The sequence below is a fragment of the Triturus cristatus genome, chromosome 1_1, assembly GCF_964204655.1.
Source record: "Triturus cristatus chromosome 1_1, aTriCri1.1, whole genome shotgun sequence".
Taxonomy (NCBI): domain Eukaryota; kingdom Metazoa; phylum Chordata; class Amphibia; order Caudata; family Salamandridae; genus Triturus; species Triturus cristatus.
In genome coordinates this window covers 182,467,951-182,483,092 of record NC_140579.1, presented here as the reverse complement: position 1 = coordinate 182,483,092, position 15,142 = coordinate 182,467,951, and the positions used below count along the sequence as shown (strand labels likewise).

General features: G+C 49.6%; 1 protein-coding gene across 1 annotated transcript in view; it reads right to left on the bottom strand.

The window, feature by feature from the left end:
* IPO4 (importin 4) overlaps nt 1–15,142 on the bottom strand; it is a 3,494,625-nt gene that overhangs the window by 164,626 nt on the left and 3,314,857 nt on the right. Inside the window, exon 28 of the mRNA XM_085624107.1 lies at nt 3,982–4,086. Coding sequence (XP_085480233.1) covers nt 3,982–4,086 — 105 coding nt within the window. The remainder of the gene's footprint in view (nt 1–3,981; nt 4,087–15,142) is intronic.

The following is a 15,142-nucleotide window of genomic DNA, read 5'->3' as shown; positions in this document are numbered from 1 at the left end:
GCAAGGGCGGGACGAATGGCACCCACTGCGGCGCTGGAGGCGGAGCCGAGGGTGGCGCCAGGGCCGAAGCCAACGGCGCAGGATCCTGTGGCGCCAAAGGTGGTCCATGGTAGCAATAAATTCTTGCACCTGTTCGGGAGTTGCCGAACAGGTGCAAGGTGGGTAGGCCGCGGGACTCCCAGGCTCCAAAGAAGCCGCAATGGCAGAACCCCTGTCCCCCTCGTCCACATCCGAGGACCGACGGGGGGACATTGGAGAGCGAACTCGCTTCTTCGACTACTTTTTGTGTCATCTCTTACCCGAATCCGAGGGTGAAGACTTGGAGCCCGAGGAGCGACGACTGCGGCCAAGCAAGCGTTCCCGGGAACGGTCCCTGGACCTGGAACGGCGCTGGGACGAATGCCGGACCTCCAGCAGCTCCCATCGCTGCTTCCTCAAGGCCTTCGGGCCATGGCCCGACAGGACCGGGAGTCGTGGTCGGTCTCCAGGCAGTAGAGGGAGACATCGTGGGGGCCCACCACCGACATATTGCGACGGCAGGCCCCACAAGACTTAAATCCAGGCATCCTTACGTGCACCAAGGAGTACAGGAGACAAAAAGTCTCAAAAAGGGTAGTCAAAAAGTGACTAAGGTACGTGCTCTAACTGAATGTGCGCTTTCTGGCACGGAAAAAGAAAGAACTGACGTCAGCGCGCATGGGTGGAGCCTAAGTAGTCTGCGTGACATCATCTTGGTGCTTAAGACGCCAGCAAAGGACGCGGAGCGGCACGGCGCCACCTACTGACGCGCAGGGGTACTGCTAGCAAAACTTTCCGGATCCAGTCTGATGCCTGGGGATATTCTAAGGTAAGGAATCTATCACTAACGTGTCTCTTTCAGATTGTCCCTTTTCTACTCCGTCGACGAGGTCGTCAACTGTGGAATGCGCTTGATCGTTATTGTCGTTGACGATCCCTGCGTTCTAGGAGACTTAAGCACCATGTCAACGGAATGCTATGTGACAAAGTTATCCTTGGAGGAGACGTCGACTGTCATTGTCGGGGCCGTTGACGATGCCGTCGTCGAGGCGGCCATTGATGATGCAGTAGATGAAGTCATCATGGTCACTCATCTTGTCGACAATGCTGTTGACTCTGTCAGTGCAGAAATGACTGCAGTCGTTGCCGACAAAGAAGATTTTGCTGCCCTCGTCGAATGGTCCATCGAGTGAGTCTTTTATGCCAAAGAAGGTTTGTGAGGAGTATTAGGCACTGAGGAAGAATGTGAAAACTTCCTATGAGAAGTGGTCGTAGAGGGTTCAGAAGTGGCTGGCTTTTCTGATGTTTTACTGACTCTTGCCTTTTTGGGATCAGCCTTAGATGAGCAGGAAGGCTCATGTTTCCTTTTACGCTCAGGAGTAGAGCGACCCTCTTCATATCAGAGCCAGGCTCAGATCTGGATTTCCTCTTCTGCAACCATAACAAAAGCTCTCCGGATCTGCACTGACTGGCAAGGAAAGAAAATAACTGAAGTCAGCGCGCTGGGGTAGCGCCTATCTAGGCACCATGCACGTCACTTCCAGAGCAAATGACGCCATGCAGAGTCGAATCACGTGACCTACTGGTGCAGAGAGGTACTGCTCAAAAAACATTTTCAGATCCAGTCTGATGCCTGGGGAAAATTTAAAGGTAAGCAATCTGCAGCTAAGAATCTCTCTCCTGTCTGGATTATGGCCCGAATATCCTGGACTGACCTGTTGAGGCGGAAGGAAGGCTCAAACAGCACAATGTCCAGAATGGCAACAATGAAATGGCGCCTCTGTGAAGGAGTTAGGTTAGACTTTGGTGCATGGACGGAGAATTACAGAGATGTTAAGAGATTGGCTGTTATCTTGAGGTGATCCACAACTGGAGTCGAGCTCACCTCCAGCAACCAGTTGACGAGGTAGGGGAATTTAGTAGGGTATTTCCATCCTCTGAAGATGAGCCGCGCCACCATTTTTGTGAACACCCGAGGGGCGATAGTAAAGCTGAAAGGGAGCACTGAGAATGGATATTGCTCATTGCCTACTTGGATTTACAGGTAGAGCCTGTAGGGACAGGGATATGGAAATAGGCATCCTGCAGATCCAATACCATCATCCAGTCGCTTGGATCCAGGCCAGACGGAACTTGAACCAGTGAGCATCTTGATCTTGTCCTTTTTGACAAAGAAGTTCAGAGTGAGAAGGGTTAGCATAGGACAAAAACCTCCATCCTTCTTTGGAACCAGAAAGTAACAGGATTAGCAACCAGTCCATACTTCTGATGCTGGCATCCACTCTATAGCTCCCTTCTCCAAAACAGCTTGAACTTCTTAGCAGAGAATGGACCAGTCCTCTGGAAGCCGTTGTGGTGTAGGTGGTACATTTGGAGATGTGAAAGTCACCATATAGCCAGGAGATGCAGACCAGCTCCGGGGGACACATCTTTCCTCCTGTAGCACCCACCACCTGAGAATCTTGTAGCTCGGTTCTGCATTAATAGGCTGAACCCAAATTCATCCCCGTCTACCCTACCACTGTCTAAAAGCATGTTCTCATCCACCTGCCTTTCACTCAGTTTGTCAGTTCATGTTGCCCCCTAGGGCAGTTTTTGCATGTGCTGTGGGACATGGTGGCTCATATTTTGCTAGTGAACTCAGATGACTTTTGTGCCAACCTTCAACAAATCATTCTAGACAGCCAAGATGTAGCAAAATATGTAATTGGGTCAGACCTGGACATTGCTGACTGTCAAGGTAGGACAGTTGGTACCTGTCTAGTGCTTGGTCACCACGTCTGTATACACTCCGAGATTCGAGTTAAGTCCGACAATCACTCATGATCATGCCCTTTGACAGCACGTGTCTCTTCAGAAAATAGCCAGACTCTGAGTTGGAGCCCTTCAAAGAGAGCAAAGCAACAGTGTGCTCCCTCAGCCTAGATAGCACCACTTGCACAGCAGTTTTCTCAGCAGTATTACCCTTTTGAGGCTTTGTAAAAGTTTTTCCACAGAGGCCACATAAATCCTTGCCTCATCAACAACAGGCCTCCCAATCCTTTTGAGGCAATGGTCAAGGATCTGGTGGACACTGTCCAAGGCCTCAGGGGAAATGAATTGGCCAATCTAAGGCACCCCTCCTTTCCAATGCAGCTGTAAAAACCTCTAAATTTGCACTAATTGGCATATTATCACCCGGGTTGATGGCCAGATAAGTTATTAACTCCACAAGTGACAATGCATCAGATCTGACAGATGGGTGCTTCAAATAGTACAACCTAGTTGGTTGTCTCTGTGAAAATAATTGTACGCAAGGTGATGCCACAAGAACAAAAGTCACAAAAGATACAAGCATTTGTGCCGTGACGCAATGCTTGATAGTTTGTAGACCCCACAGGTGCAGTGCTGTTTGGGTTTGCAAGTTTGCATTGCCAGGCAGCAAATAGTAAATATGATGCTGCACTAAATTAGTAAATCGGCAAGACGACTGGTTTTCACACATCAGTCCCCATGTCAACATGTCATTGGCGAGAATGCTTTTCTTGTTCTTCAACAGGAGAGTCATAGCTCTGCTACTATTGACCAGTTATTTAACTAAACAGATCTCAGTTCACTGCTACTGTATTATCGAAGTGGAAGATTATTTTTTTCCCAAGAACTTCCAAAATACAAGCAACAGAGCCCTTTTAGCTCATGCAATGTTAAAGAAACTCGAGGCATTTTGAATAACGAATTAGAAGAAAACATGGGCTGGAATTACCCAATAACGCCAGTGATGTCTCCATCTAATACACAATGCATAACATATGCTCTAAAAAATCTAAAATAAGCATGCAAGTCTCTATCACCCTACAGTATTCAATAACACCAGTTTACATTGGCTACAAAGAACAAGTATAAGTGTGGTTGGAGGGCATGCACAGCCATCAATACATACATAGACAGCACACACAAACAAAAAGTATAAGTAGAAAGATTTACTTTCTCTGGACTTTTGCTGTACAGGAAGGTGATGCATTTAAAGACTGTTACATTTTCAGCTAAATCATCTTTCAAAGGCATTGCACGCAGCATTACTGGTAACACCTGAAACCGAAAAGGAGTGTCATAAGCGCCAGCAAATCGAAGAGAGAACAACCAACAATGTCATAGTAAGAGGCAATAGACTAATTGACTGTTAAAAACAAAAGAAATGGTTACTTACTTGTAGTCCTGGTTCTGCACTGTAAGAATTTTCATTGAGTTCATAAACAGAATCATTTTTCGAACCCAGAGCTCTTCCTATCAATATTATGTCCAGATATCCATAAAGAGGGTAAAAAGTTCAACATTTACAGATTTGAGGGGCACACTTCAAAAATGTACAATATTCACAATTCTCTTAAGTTTAAACTGTTAATTGTGCCAGGAACCTTTTCTAAAAACTATATTGCAGCACCCATAACCAACTGCCGCCTGACTATCTATTTAATGACAAAATGTGTGTCCTCCTAGGCTTACATTATAAGAGTTAAAATAAAAACACCTGTCCCTGTGGACTCCAGGGGTTTCCACTATCCACAATGCTCTGTAGTGGCGATTGACTCAGAGCCTACTCTTTTTGTAGTCAAATTAAGGAGACTAATATTAAGTTTAGGATGTTCTATATTGGATGCTCAATAAATGACGCTAGAGAGAAAAGGGGTTGTTTATGATTACAATTACTATTCCTACAATACAGAACCACACCTAAAATCATTTCTGTAGGAAGGTGGATATCCGACTATGGTTACCCCAACTTTTTGCCTAGTGTCTAGCTGGTTTTTCGACTTAGTTGGCCTGAGATCCTGCCATTCAGGGTCTCAGGCTGTCTGCTCTCTCTTTAAAATGGACTCTGTGTACCTTAGGTACATACCCAATTGGTAAGGATCACCTTATTGGACCCTGTACAGTGTACCCTAGGTACCCAGGGCATAGGTGTACCCTAGGCCTCCCAGGGGCTGCAGCATGTATTATCCCACCCCTGGTCTGGCCTTCCAATCAGACACAACTGGCTGATCACTCAGCTGGGGCAACGTCGTGTAATCACGCCTTGATTAGATATAGTATGCCTATATCTACCCTTATATATAGACACATGTGTACCTATCAGTCACTCCTATGGCAGGCCTTAACAATCCTGGAGGCAGAGTGCTTGGTAACATGTGAGATGGTGCTCTAGCATGAGCTGAGCCTGTCTGCAGCTTTCGGAACCAACTCCTTATAGCTGTTCTATGATATAGCTTACCATATACTCTTAAAGTGCCTTATAATCTTAAACGGTTATGGTAACTATGGTTTGGCTTTATCAAAACATGTCGTGTAAGGTGTCTAACACTTTGGAATAATACCCCCATCCCATTTCTGGGGATGAGGATATTATCCCTCCCTTCTAGAGGGAGAAGACATGTTAAAATCCTACTTTGCTGTTTAACTCTAACCAAAGCCTCAGCATCACAAAATGGATGCTGCTGCCACAGACACGAGTCTGACCTCCTGCTGCTGTGAGTGATCCCGGCAAGGGACGCTTGGACAATAGGTTTCCTGCTTGGGGAGGTGCTAGCACCTCCCCAGACAGACTTTAGTGTATTAGGGCAGGGAGGGCTGAAAGGAATGAGACATGCCTGGGGCACACAAGGTGTCCCATGCATAGTCCAGTTCAAACCGGTGCTGGGGCACTCCAGCCCCAGTCCTGGCGTGAAACTGGACAAAGGGAAGGGGGTGTAACCACCCCCCTCCCAGGTCCCACCCATAAGGCGTGACCTAGCAGGCAACCCAGCCCCCCAGATTAGTATATGAGTGGTAGCTGGGCCTCAGGGGATTAGATTATCCTGAACCTGCAACTTGAACAGAAACTCTGGACCTTCGACATTCGACGAAAGAAGAAGACTGAATAATCTCCCTTGTGGCCAAGGAGTGGCTACCCTGTGCAAACAGGCACCATCAAGAGACTTACCCTTTGCTTTGCTGAAGTTCTACGAGGGACCGACTGCAGAGCCCGACCAGAGCCTTGACTTCCAGACTTCTCCGACCCTGATCCACATCCACAGCCGAGCTGAGATCCGTGGAGGCGACGAGAGACGTGGGACCGGCTACCTGGGAAAAGTGGCGAGTATCTTCCAGCGCAGCTTCTGAGGAACCCTCGAAGTTGTGCACCGGGGATTGAGAAGCCCCAACCCCAAGCACCATCTGCACCGAAGACCAGCCCCCCACACTCCACGAGTCCTGCGTGGGGCCCTTCTGCATTTTCCTGCTTGCCGCGTCTGTCCGGTTGCTTGCCCGTTGGCTAGCGGCCTCTGTGACGACACACCTTGAAATCTTCACTGCTGGTTTGGCTCCTCCAGACTGGCTCCCGCTTCTTTGCAAAAGAGAAGCACCCCAGACCTTCCTGGTCTGCACCAGAAGCAAGTCCTCCGTTCTTCGTGGGTTCCGCTTGCCAAGGCTTGGTGAGTCCTAGTTCGACTTCGACGCCGCCGACAGCAAGAGCCTTCGTGGGACAGCTCGCCTCCTGGTCCTGGTCGTCCTCGACGTCTCCTGGTACCCGTGGCTGCAGCGACAAGCTTCACCCTTCACCTGCAATCTTCTTGACATCGCCTGGTTCCTTCCTGGTTCCACGTGGTCACTGGCTAGTGACCTTGACTTTGTCCCTTCTGCTTGCAGGTATCCTCTCTTCTTGATCCCAGCCTTGGGATCCACCGGACACTCTTCACTGACTGCCTGTCAGCAACTTTCCTTCAGGCATCCATAGAAGTCCACGACGAAACCCGACGCAAGTTCACATCTATGCACCCGCAGCCTGTGGGCTAGGTAACTTGGGTACTTAGGTGCTCACATGGGTAGTGACTATCCTAGGGTCTAGTCTCCGAGTCTCGACTCTCTAGCTGCTTCAGAAGTGTCTTTAAACTGTTAATTTCTAACTGCTAGTAATTCTATCGACTTTTACGCATTACGCGTAAGTGTTTCCACTCTGCACCTGAATCCCGTGGGCCTCCCACTTCCTAACTGTTGGTAGTATAGTGTAGCCCCAGCGATTGCCTAGGCCTATTCGGTTTCCGTAACAGTGGTCCTTATACCACTTCTTTAGTATATGGTTTGCGTGGCCCCAAGGGCCTAACTATATTACTTACCTGTGTGACTTAATGTATGCTTGAATAAGACTGTGTTGTACTTACCTCTAATCTCATAAAGAGTGCTGAGGGTTTGACTAGAATAAATACAATTTATTTTATATATAGATCTGTTGTGGTGTCCTTTCATTTGGTATTCAAGGGATTATATATGGTATCACAGCTGGCTTCACATGCCATTCAGAGTTTAGCCTAAGACTGCTCTTGTCCATGCTACCACTAGGATAGCTGGTCTATAAGGTTGACTTTACAATCAATCACCATAAGGGTTGTTTGGACTGAAATAAGATGTACACTAGAACTAGTGACATCATACATCAGGCCAACTTCTCACAATTTCTTCTGCATCTTATGATCGAACAAGTTACTTACCTTTGGTAACAATATATCTGTAAGAAAAATTAGTTAGTTATAGATTCCTTACCTTAAATTACCCCCAGGTGTCAGACTGGATCTAGATTTTTTTTTCGTCAGCAGTACATCTGCGCGTCGGAAGGTGGTGTCTGTCGGCTCCGCGTCCGTCGTTGCTGTTGTGTCACCGGAATGAAGTCGCGGCAGCTACTTATACGCCGACCTGGCGCGCTGACGTCAGTTCTATACACGGCTTTCCGCGCCAGAAACTTAGAGCCATGCAAGACACTGACCACTGGTGCACAAAACTAGGGCCTTGAAAGGATATCCTTAACCCTAGAAATCAGTTCGCAGAATGCGGAGGATGGGTGGGGCGGTAAGGAATCTATAACTAACTAATGTTTCTTACAGATATATCGTTACCGAAGGTAAGTAACTTGTTCATCTGAAAGAAACGCGCTAGTTAATTACCTTCGGTAACGATATATCTGTAAGAAACATTAGTAGTGATAGATTCCTTACCTTAGAAATACCCCCAGGTGTCAGACTGGATCCGGAAAGTTTGTCAGCTGTACCCCTGCGCATCGGTAGGCATCATCGTGCGGCTCCGCGTGCGTCGTTGGCACCGGGATGATGTCGCTGGAGCTACTTAGACGCGCCCACGCCTGCTGACGTCAGTTCTGTACACGACTTTCCGCGCCAGGAACGCAGAGCCATGCAAGAAACTGACCACTGGTGCCATGAAACTAGGGCCCTGAAAGGGATGACCTTAACCCTAGAAATCAGTACACAGAACGGGGAGGGTGGGTGGAGCGGTAAGGAATCTATCACTACTAATGTTTCTTACAGATATATCGGTACCGCAGGTAAGTAACTTGTGCATCTGAAAGAAAAAAAAAGTAGTGATAGATTCCTTACCTTAGAATAGACACCCCGGCAATACCAACCCCGGTGGTGGGTCTGCGAACCAAGATCACACCAGAAAGTCCTGGAGAACAGAACAGCCAAAGAAGCCGTCTCTCCAGACTTGGCTGTCCAGGGAGTAGTGCTTGGCAAATGTGTGCAGATGAGCCCACGTAGCTGCCTGACAGATGTCATGCAAGGGAACTCCCAGTCCCAATGCAGTAGTGGCTGCCGTCGCACTGGTAGGATGGGTGCGCAGCCTTACCGGAGGCTCTTTTTTAGCCAAAGAATAACAAGCCTTTATCCACAGAACGACCCACCGAGAGATGGTCCGCTTGTGCACGGCCCGAACTTTCTTGGCGCCCACATAACCAACAAAGAGCTGGTCATCCACCCGGAACGGTTGTGTGCGGTTTAGGTAGAATGAGAGCGCATTTTTTGGGTCCAGACGGTGGAGCTTCTCTTCCTCTTTCGAGAGATGCGGAAAGAAGTTGGGCAAAGTGATGGTCTGCCCGATGTGAAAGGCAGTGACAACTTTCGGCAGAAAAGATGGACGAGTCCTTAGAACCACTTGGTCCGGATGGACAGAGAGAAAAGGAGGTTTAGAAGAAAGAGCCTGGAGCTCACTCACTCTTCTGGCAGAGGTGATGGCCACCAGGAAAGCTGTCTTTAAAGTGAGAAGACGAAGAGGACAGTTGTGAAGTGGCTCAAAGGAAGCACACATCAGATATGTCAGAACCAGGTTCAAGTCCCACTGAGGCATTATGAAAGGAACAGGAGGGAAAAGATTAGTAATGCCTTTTAAGAATCTATTTACAACAGGGGACTTGAAAAGGGAAGGCTGATCTGGAAGCCGTAAAAAGGCTGAAATGGCCAAGAGATAGCCCTTGATAGTGCCCAGAGCAGAGCACTACTGGGCCAAAGAAAGAAGGAATAGAAGGACCTCTGAAAGAGGGACAGAAAGGGGATCCATAGCCTTTGCTGTGCACCATGCCACAAACGTATTCCACCTGCAGGCGTATACCGTCTTAGTGGAGGAACGTCTGCCAAGATTACATCAAAAACTTCGGGAGGCAGGTCAAAAGACGTCAACTGCCGCCGCTCAAACTCCATGCAAGGAGGTGGAGGCTGGACAGGTTCGGGTGGAAGACCGTTCCCTGTTGCTGCGACAGAAGATCCTCCCGGAGAGGCAGTCGGATCGGGGGATCGATAGCCATGCTGAGTAGCTCGGGATACCATACTCTTTGAGACTTGGGCCCGGTCGCGCTTGATCTTCTTCTGCACTCTGGGTAGAAGTGGTATAGGCGGAAAGGCGTATAGTAGACCGCAACTCCACTCGAGACGAAAAGCGTCGACTAGGGAGTGCCGCTTTGGAAATTCCAACGCGCAGAACTGTTGAAATTGCGCGTTTTCTTCGGTGGCAAATAGATCTAACCAAGGCTCTCCCCACTGCTGAAAGAGACCTTGCGCCACGTCCGAATGCAGACGCCATTTGTGTTCCATCATGCACCGGCGGCTGAGTTCGTCCGCCCTGGCGTTCAGAGAACCTGCCAGGTGTTGAACCACCAGGAAAATACCGTGATGTTCCAGCCATGTCCAGAGATGCAGTGCCTCCTGACATAGGGTCCACGACCCCACCCCGCCCTGTTTGTTGCAGTACCACATGGCGGTGGTGTTGTCCGTATACACCTGCACTACTCTCCACTTGACAGAAGGAAGGAATGCTTTCAGTGCAAGTCGGATCCCCCGAATGCTCCAGAAGGTTGATATGGAGCTTGGATTCCACCAGAGACTAGAGGCCTCTGATCTCCGCCACTCCCATATGGCCCCCCCCATCCCAGAAGGGACATGTCCGTCACCACTGTGTGTTCCGGTTGGGGAAGGGAAAAGGATCTGCCATTGACCCAATCGCGATTCGTGAGCCACCACTGCAATTGTTGTGCAGTGCCCTCCGAGATCTGGACATGATCGGACAAGTTGCCCTGATGCTGTGCCCAATGGAACTTCAGGTCCCACTGCAGAGCCCGCATATGTCATCTGGCATGATCTACCAACAGGATGCAGGAGGCCATCAGGCCCAGTAGCCGGAGGGTCATTCTGACTGAAACCCGGGAAAAAGGCTGAAAGATCGGAATCATAGCCAGAATATCCCGGACTCGCTGCTCGGGAAGATAAACCCGAAACTGCGCCGAATCCAGAACCGCTCCAATGAAGAGGAGCTTCTTAGAGGGAATCAGGTGCGACTTTGGCACGTTGATGGAGAACCCCAGCAAATGCAGGAGGTCGGCCTTAGTCTGGAGGTCGAGATAGAGGAAGACTGGGAGCCCTGATCTGCGCAGATGAGCTGCGACCACCGCCATCACTTTCGTGAACACCCGAGGGGCGTTGGTAAGGCCAAAAGGGAGCATGGTGAACTGAAAGTGCTTGTGGCCTACCGTGAACCGCAGGTAATGCCGGTGGGCAGGCAGGACGAGAATATGAAAGTAAGCGTCCTGCAAGTCCAACCAATTTTGCGGGTCTAGGGCAGACAAGACCTGAGCAATTGTGAGCATCTTGAACTTCTCCTTCCAGAGGAAGCGATTGACGTTCCGAAGGTCTAAGATAGGACGCAGATCCTTGTCCTTCTTGGGGACCAGAAAGTAGTGGGAATAACAACCACGACCTACTTCTGGCCCAGGAACGCGCTCGATGGCCTCCTTGGCCAAGAGGGCCATAACTTCCTGCTGAAGAAGCGCAAGATGGTCCCCCGACATGTGGTGGTATTGAGGTGGCATGGCTGGAGGGGAAGTCTTGAATGGGAGGGAGTAGTCCCTTTGGACAATTTGGAGCACCCACTTGTCCAAAGTGATATTACGCCAGTGGGGGAGATGATGGCGAATTCTGCCGCCCACTGGCGTTTGATGGGCCTGAAATGTCGGACTAGGAAGGCTTTGCAGTGGATACTGCGGGTGTGGAGGTGGAATGACCCGCCCGCTGGCCCCCAGAACCGCCTTGACGGTTCCCACGTCTGCGGCCGCTCTGAGAATGTTGCTGTGCAGGCCTGTGGCTCTGGAATGAACGTGTTGGAGCACTCCTTCCGTGGCCACGAAAGGAGCGGAAGGCGGTGGAGGGCGAGTGGCCGACAGGCCCAGGGTCTTGGCCGTAGCCCTTGAGTCCTTTAACCACTCCAACGCACTATCCGCCTTATTGCCAAATAGGTGAATGCCATCAAAGGTGATGTCCATCAAGGTATTCTGGACATCCCCTGAGAAGCCAGTTGTTCTCAGCCAGGCGTGGCGCTACAGCGCCACCGTCATTAAAATTGCCCTGCCTAGCAAGTTGGCGGTGTAGGAGAGTAGGGTCTGCTTTCTATGTTCACCCTCACTTTTTGCTTTTGCTTTACTGGTTTTCGACTTAGATGTGGCTGTGGGCCTGCTAACCAGACCCACAGCCCTGCTGTTCTCTCTCTAAATTGATACTATGTACTTTAGGTGCATAACCCATTTGGATAGGATCACCTTATTGGCCCCTGTACAGTGTACCTTAGGTACCCAGGGCATAGGTGTACCCTAGGCCTACCAGGGGCTGCAGCATGTATTATGCCACCCCTGGCCTGGCCTTCCGTTATGACACAACTGGCTGATCACTCAGCTGGGGCAAGGTTGTGTAATCACTCCTTGCTTAGGTGTAGTATTCCTATACCTAACTTACATATAGACACATGTGTACCTATCAGCCACTCCTATGGCAGGCCTTAACAATCCTGGAGGCAGAGTGCTTGGTAACATGTGAGATGGTGCTCTAGCATGAGCTGAGCCTGTCTGCAGCTTTCGGAACCATGTCCTTATAGCTGTTCTATGATATAGCCTACCATATACTCTTAAAGTGCCTTATAATCTTAAACGGTTATGGTAACTATGGTTTGGCTTTATCAAAACATGTCGTGTAAGGTGTCTAACACTTTGGAATAATACCCCCATCCCATTTCTGGGGATGAGGATATTATCCCTCCCTTCTAGAGGGAGAAGACATGTTGTAACCTACTTACCCGGTTAAAGTTAACCAGAGCCCCAGCATCACAAAATGGATGCTGCTGCCACAGACACGAGTCTGACCTCCTGCTGCTGGGAGTGATCCCGGCAAGGGAGGCTTGAACAATAGGTTTCCTGCCTTGGGAGGTGCGAGCACCACCCCAGACAGGCCTTAGAGTATTGGGGCAGGGAGGGATGAAAAGAATGAGACATGCCTGGGGCACACAAGGTGTCCCGTGCATAGTCCAGTTCAAACCGGTGCTGGGGCACTCCAGCCCCAGTCCTGGCGTGAAACTGGACAAAGGAAGGGGGTGTAACCACCCCCCTCCCAGGTCCCACCCATAAGGCGTGACCTAGCAAGTAACCCAGACCCCAAGATTAGTATAAGAGTGGTAGCTGGGCCCCAGGAGATTAGATTATCCTGAACCTGCAACTTGAACAGAAACTCTGGACCTTCGACATTCGACGAAAGAAGAAGACTGAAGAATCTCCCTTGTGGCCAAGGAGTGGCTACCCTGTGCAAACAGGCACCATCAAGAGACTACCCTTTGCTTTGCTGAAGTTCTACGAGGGACCGACTGCAGAGCCCGACCAGAGCCTTGACTTCCAGACTTCTCCGACCCTGATCCACATCCACAGCCGAGCGGAGATCCGTGGAGGCGACGAGAGACGTGGGACCGGCTACCTGGGAAAAGTGGCTAGTATCTTCCAGCGCAGCTTCTGAGGCACCCTCGAAGTTGTGCACCGGGGATTGAGAAGCCCCAAGCACCATCTGCACCGAAGATCAGCCCCCCACACTCCACGAGTCCTGCGTGGGGCCCTTCTGCATTTTCCTGCTTGCCGCGTCTGTCCGGTTGCTTGCCCGTTGGCTAGTGGCCTCTGTGACGACGCATCCAGAAATCTTCACTGCTGGTTTGGCTCCTCCAGACTGGCTCCCGCTTCCTTGCAAAAGAGAAGCACCCCAGACCTTCCTGGTCTGCACCAGAAGCAAGTCCTCCGTTCTTCGTGGGTTCCGCTTGCCAAGGCTTGGGGAGTCCTAGTTCAACTTCGACACCGCCGACAGCGAGAGCCTTCGTGGGACAGCTCGCCTCCTGGTCTTGGTCGTCCTCGACGTCTCCTGGTCCCCGTGGCTACAGCGACAAGCTTCACCTTCACCTGCAATCTTCACGACATCGCCTGGTTCCTTCCTGGTTCCACGTGGTCACTGGCTAGTGACCTTGACTCTGTCCCTTCTGCTTGCAGGTCTCCTCTCTTCTTGATCCCAGCCTTGGGATCCACCGGACACTCTTCACTGACTGCCTGTCAGCAACTTTCCTTCAGGCATCCATAGAAGTCCACGACGAAACCAGACGCAAGTTCACACCTATGCACCCGCAGCCCGTGGGCTAGGTAACTTGGGTACTTCGGTGCTCACAAGGGTAGTGACTATCCTAGGGTCTAGTTTCCGAGTCTCGACTCTCTAGCTGCTTCAGAAGTGTCTTTAAACTGTTAATTTCTAACTGCTAGTAATTCTATCGACTTTTACGCATTACGCGTGAGTGTTTCCACTCTGCACCTGAATCCCGTGGGCCTCCCACTTCCTAACTGTTGCTAGTGTAGTGTAGCCCCAGCGATTCCCTAGGCCTATCCTATTTCCGTGACAGTGGTCCTTATACCACTTCTTTAGTATATGGTTTGCGTGGCCCCTAGGGCCTAACTGTATTACTTACCTGTGTGACTTAATGTATGCTTAAATAAGACTGTGTTGTACTTACCTCTAATCTCATAAAGAGTGCTGAGGGTTTGACTAGAATAAATACACTTTATTTTATATATATATCTGTTGTGGTGTACTTTCATTTGGTATTCAAGGGATTATATATGGTATCACAGCTGGCTTCAGATGCCATTCAGATTTAGCCTAAGACTGCTCTTGTCCATGCTACCACTAGGATAGCTGGTCTATAAGGTTGACTTTACAACCAATCACCATAAGGGTTGTTTGGACTGATATAAGGTGTACACTAGAACTAGTGACATCATACATCAGGCCAACTTCTCACACGGACTACAACTACTAGAGAGGTTTTAGTAGATACAACTAGTGTAGGTAGGTGCACACACCACACCCTCACTAGATCACGTCTCTGAGAGGAGATCAAGTTGATTCTCTCTCAGGAAGGGGATATCATAGAAAGATACCCTCTAGATATGATACCCTAACTTTTCAGGAGATGAGACAATTGTGTACCTCCAGAAAGTTAAAACAGGGTTCAAACCCTACCCTCATTTATCTAGTGGAGATCTTAGAAGAGTATGATGCTCAGAGAGCCTCCCAGGATGGTGCCTTAGGTACCAATGAGGGTCTACCCTCCACAGAAGACTCCCCTCACAATACTGATCAAGATGAGTCAGCAGGGACTTCAGAAGATGAGGTAGACAGCCAGGTCCAAGTTAGGAGACTTAGCCAGGCTAACTTAAGCCTACATGGGAGGCTGAATGGGGTCCCCCCCATTCAGACCCTCAAGTGGACTTAACCAGAGAAGCAGGAGAGGAAGATCCCCTTCTAGGGAATCTATCCACTCCCATGTCTCTAATAGCTCCAATGCCTCTTCTCACAGGGGAATGACTTCTCCACAGAGAAAAGAGCATCAGGCCAGAATGAGGGAAGTCAATCTAAGGATTGAAAGGGAAGAACTTGCCCTTGCCAAAGAGAGACTTGCTCTGGCCAGAGACCAAAAGTTAAGTGGGTTA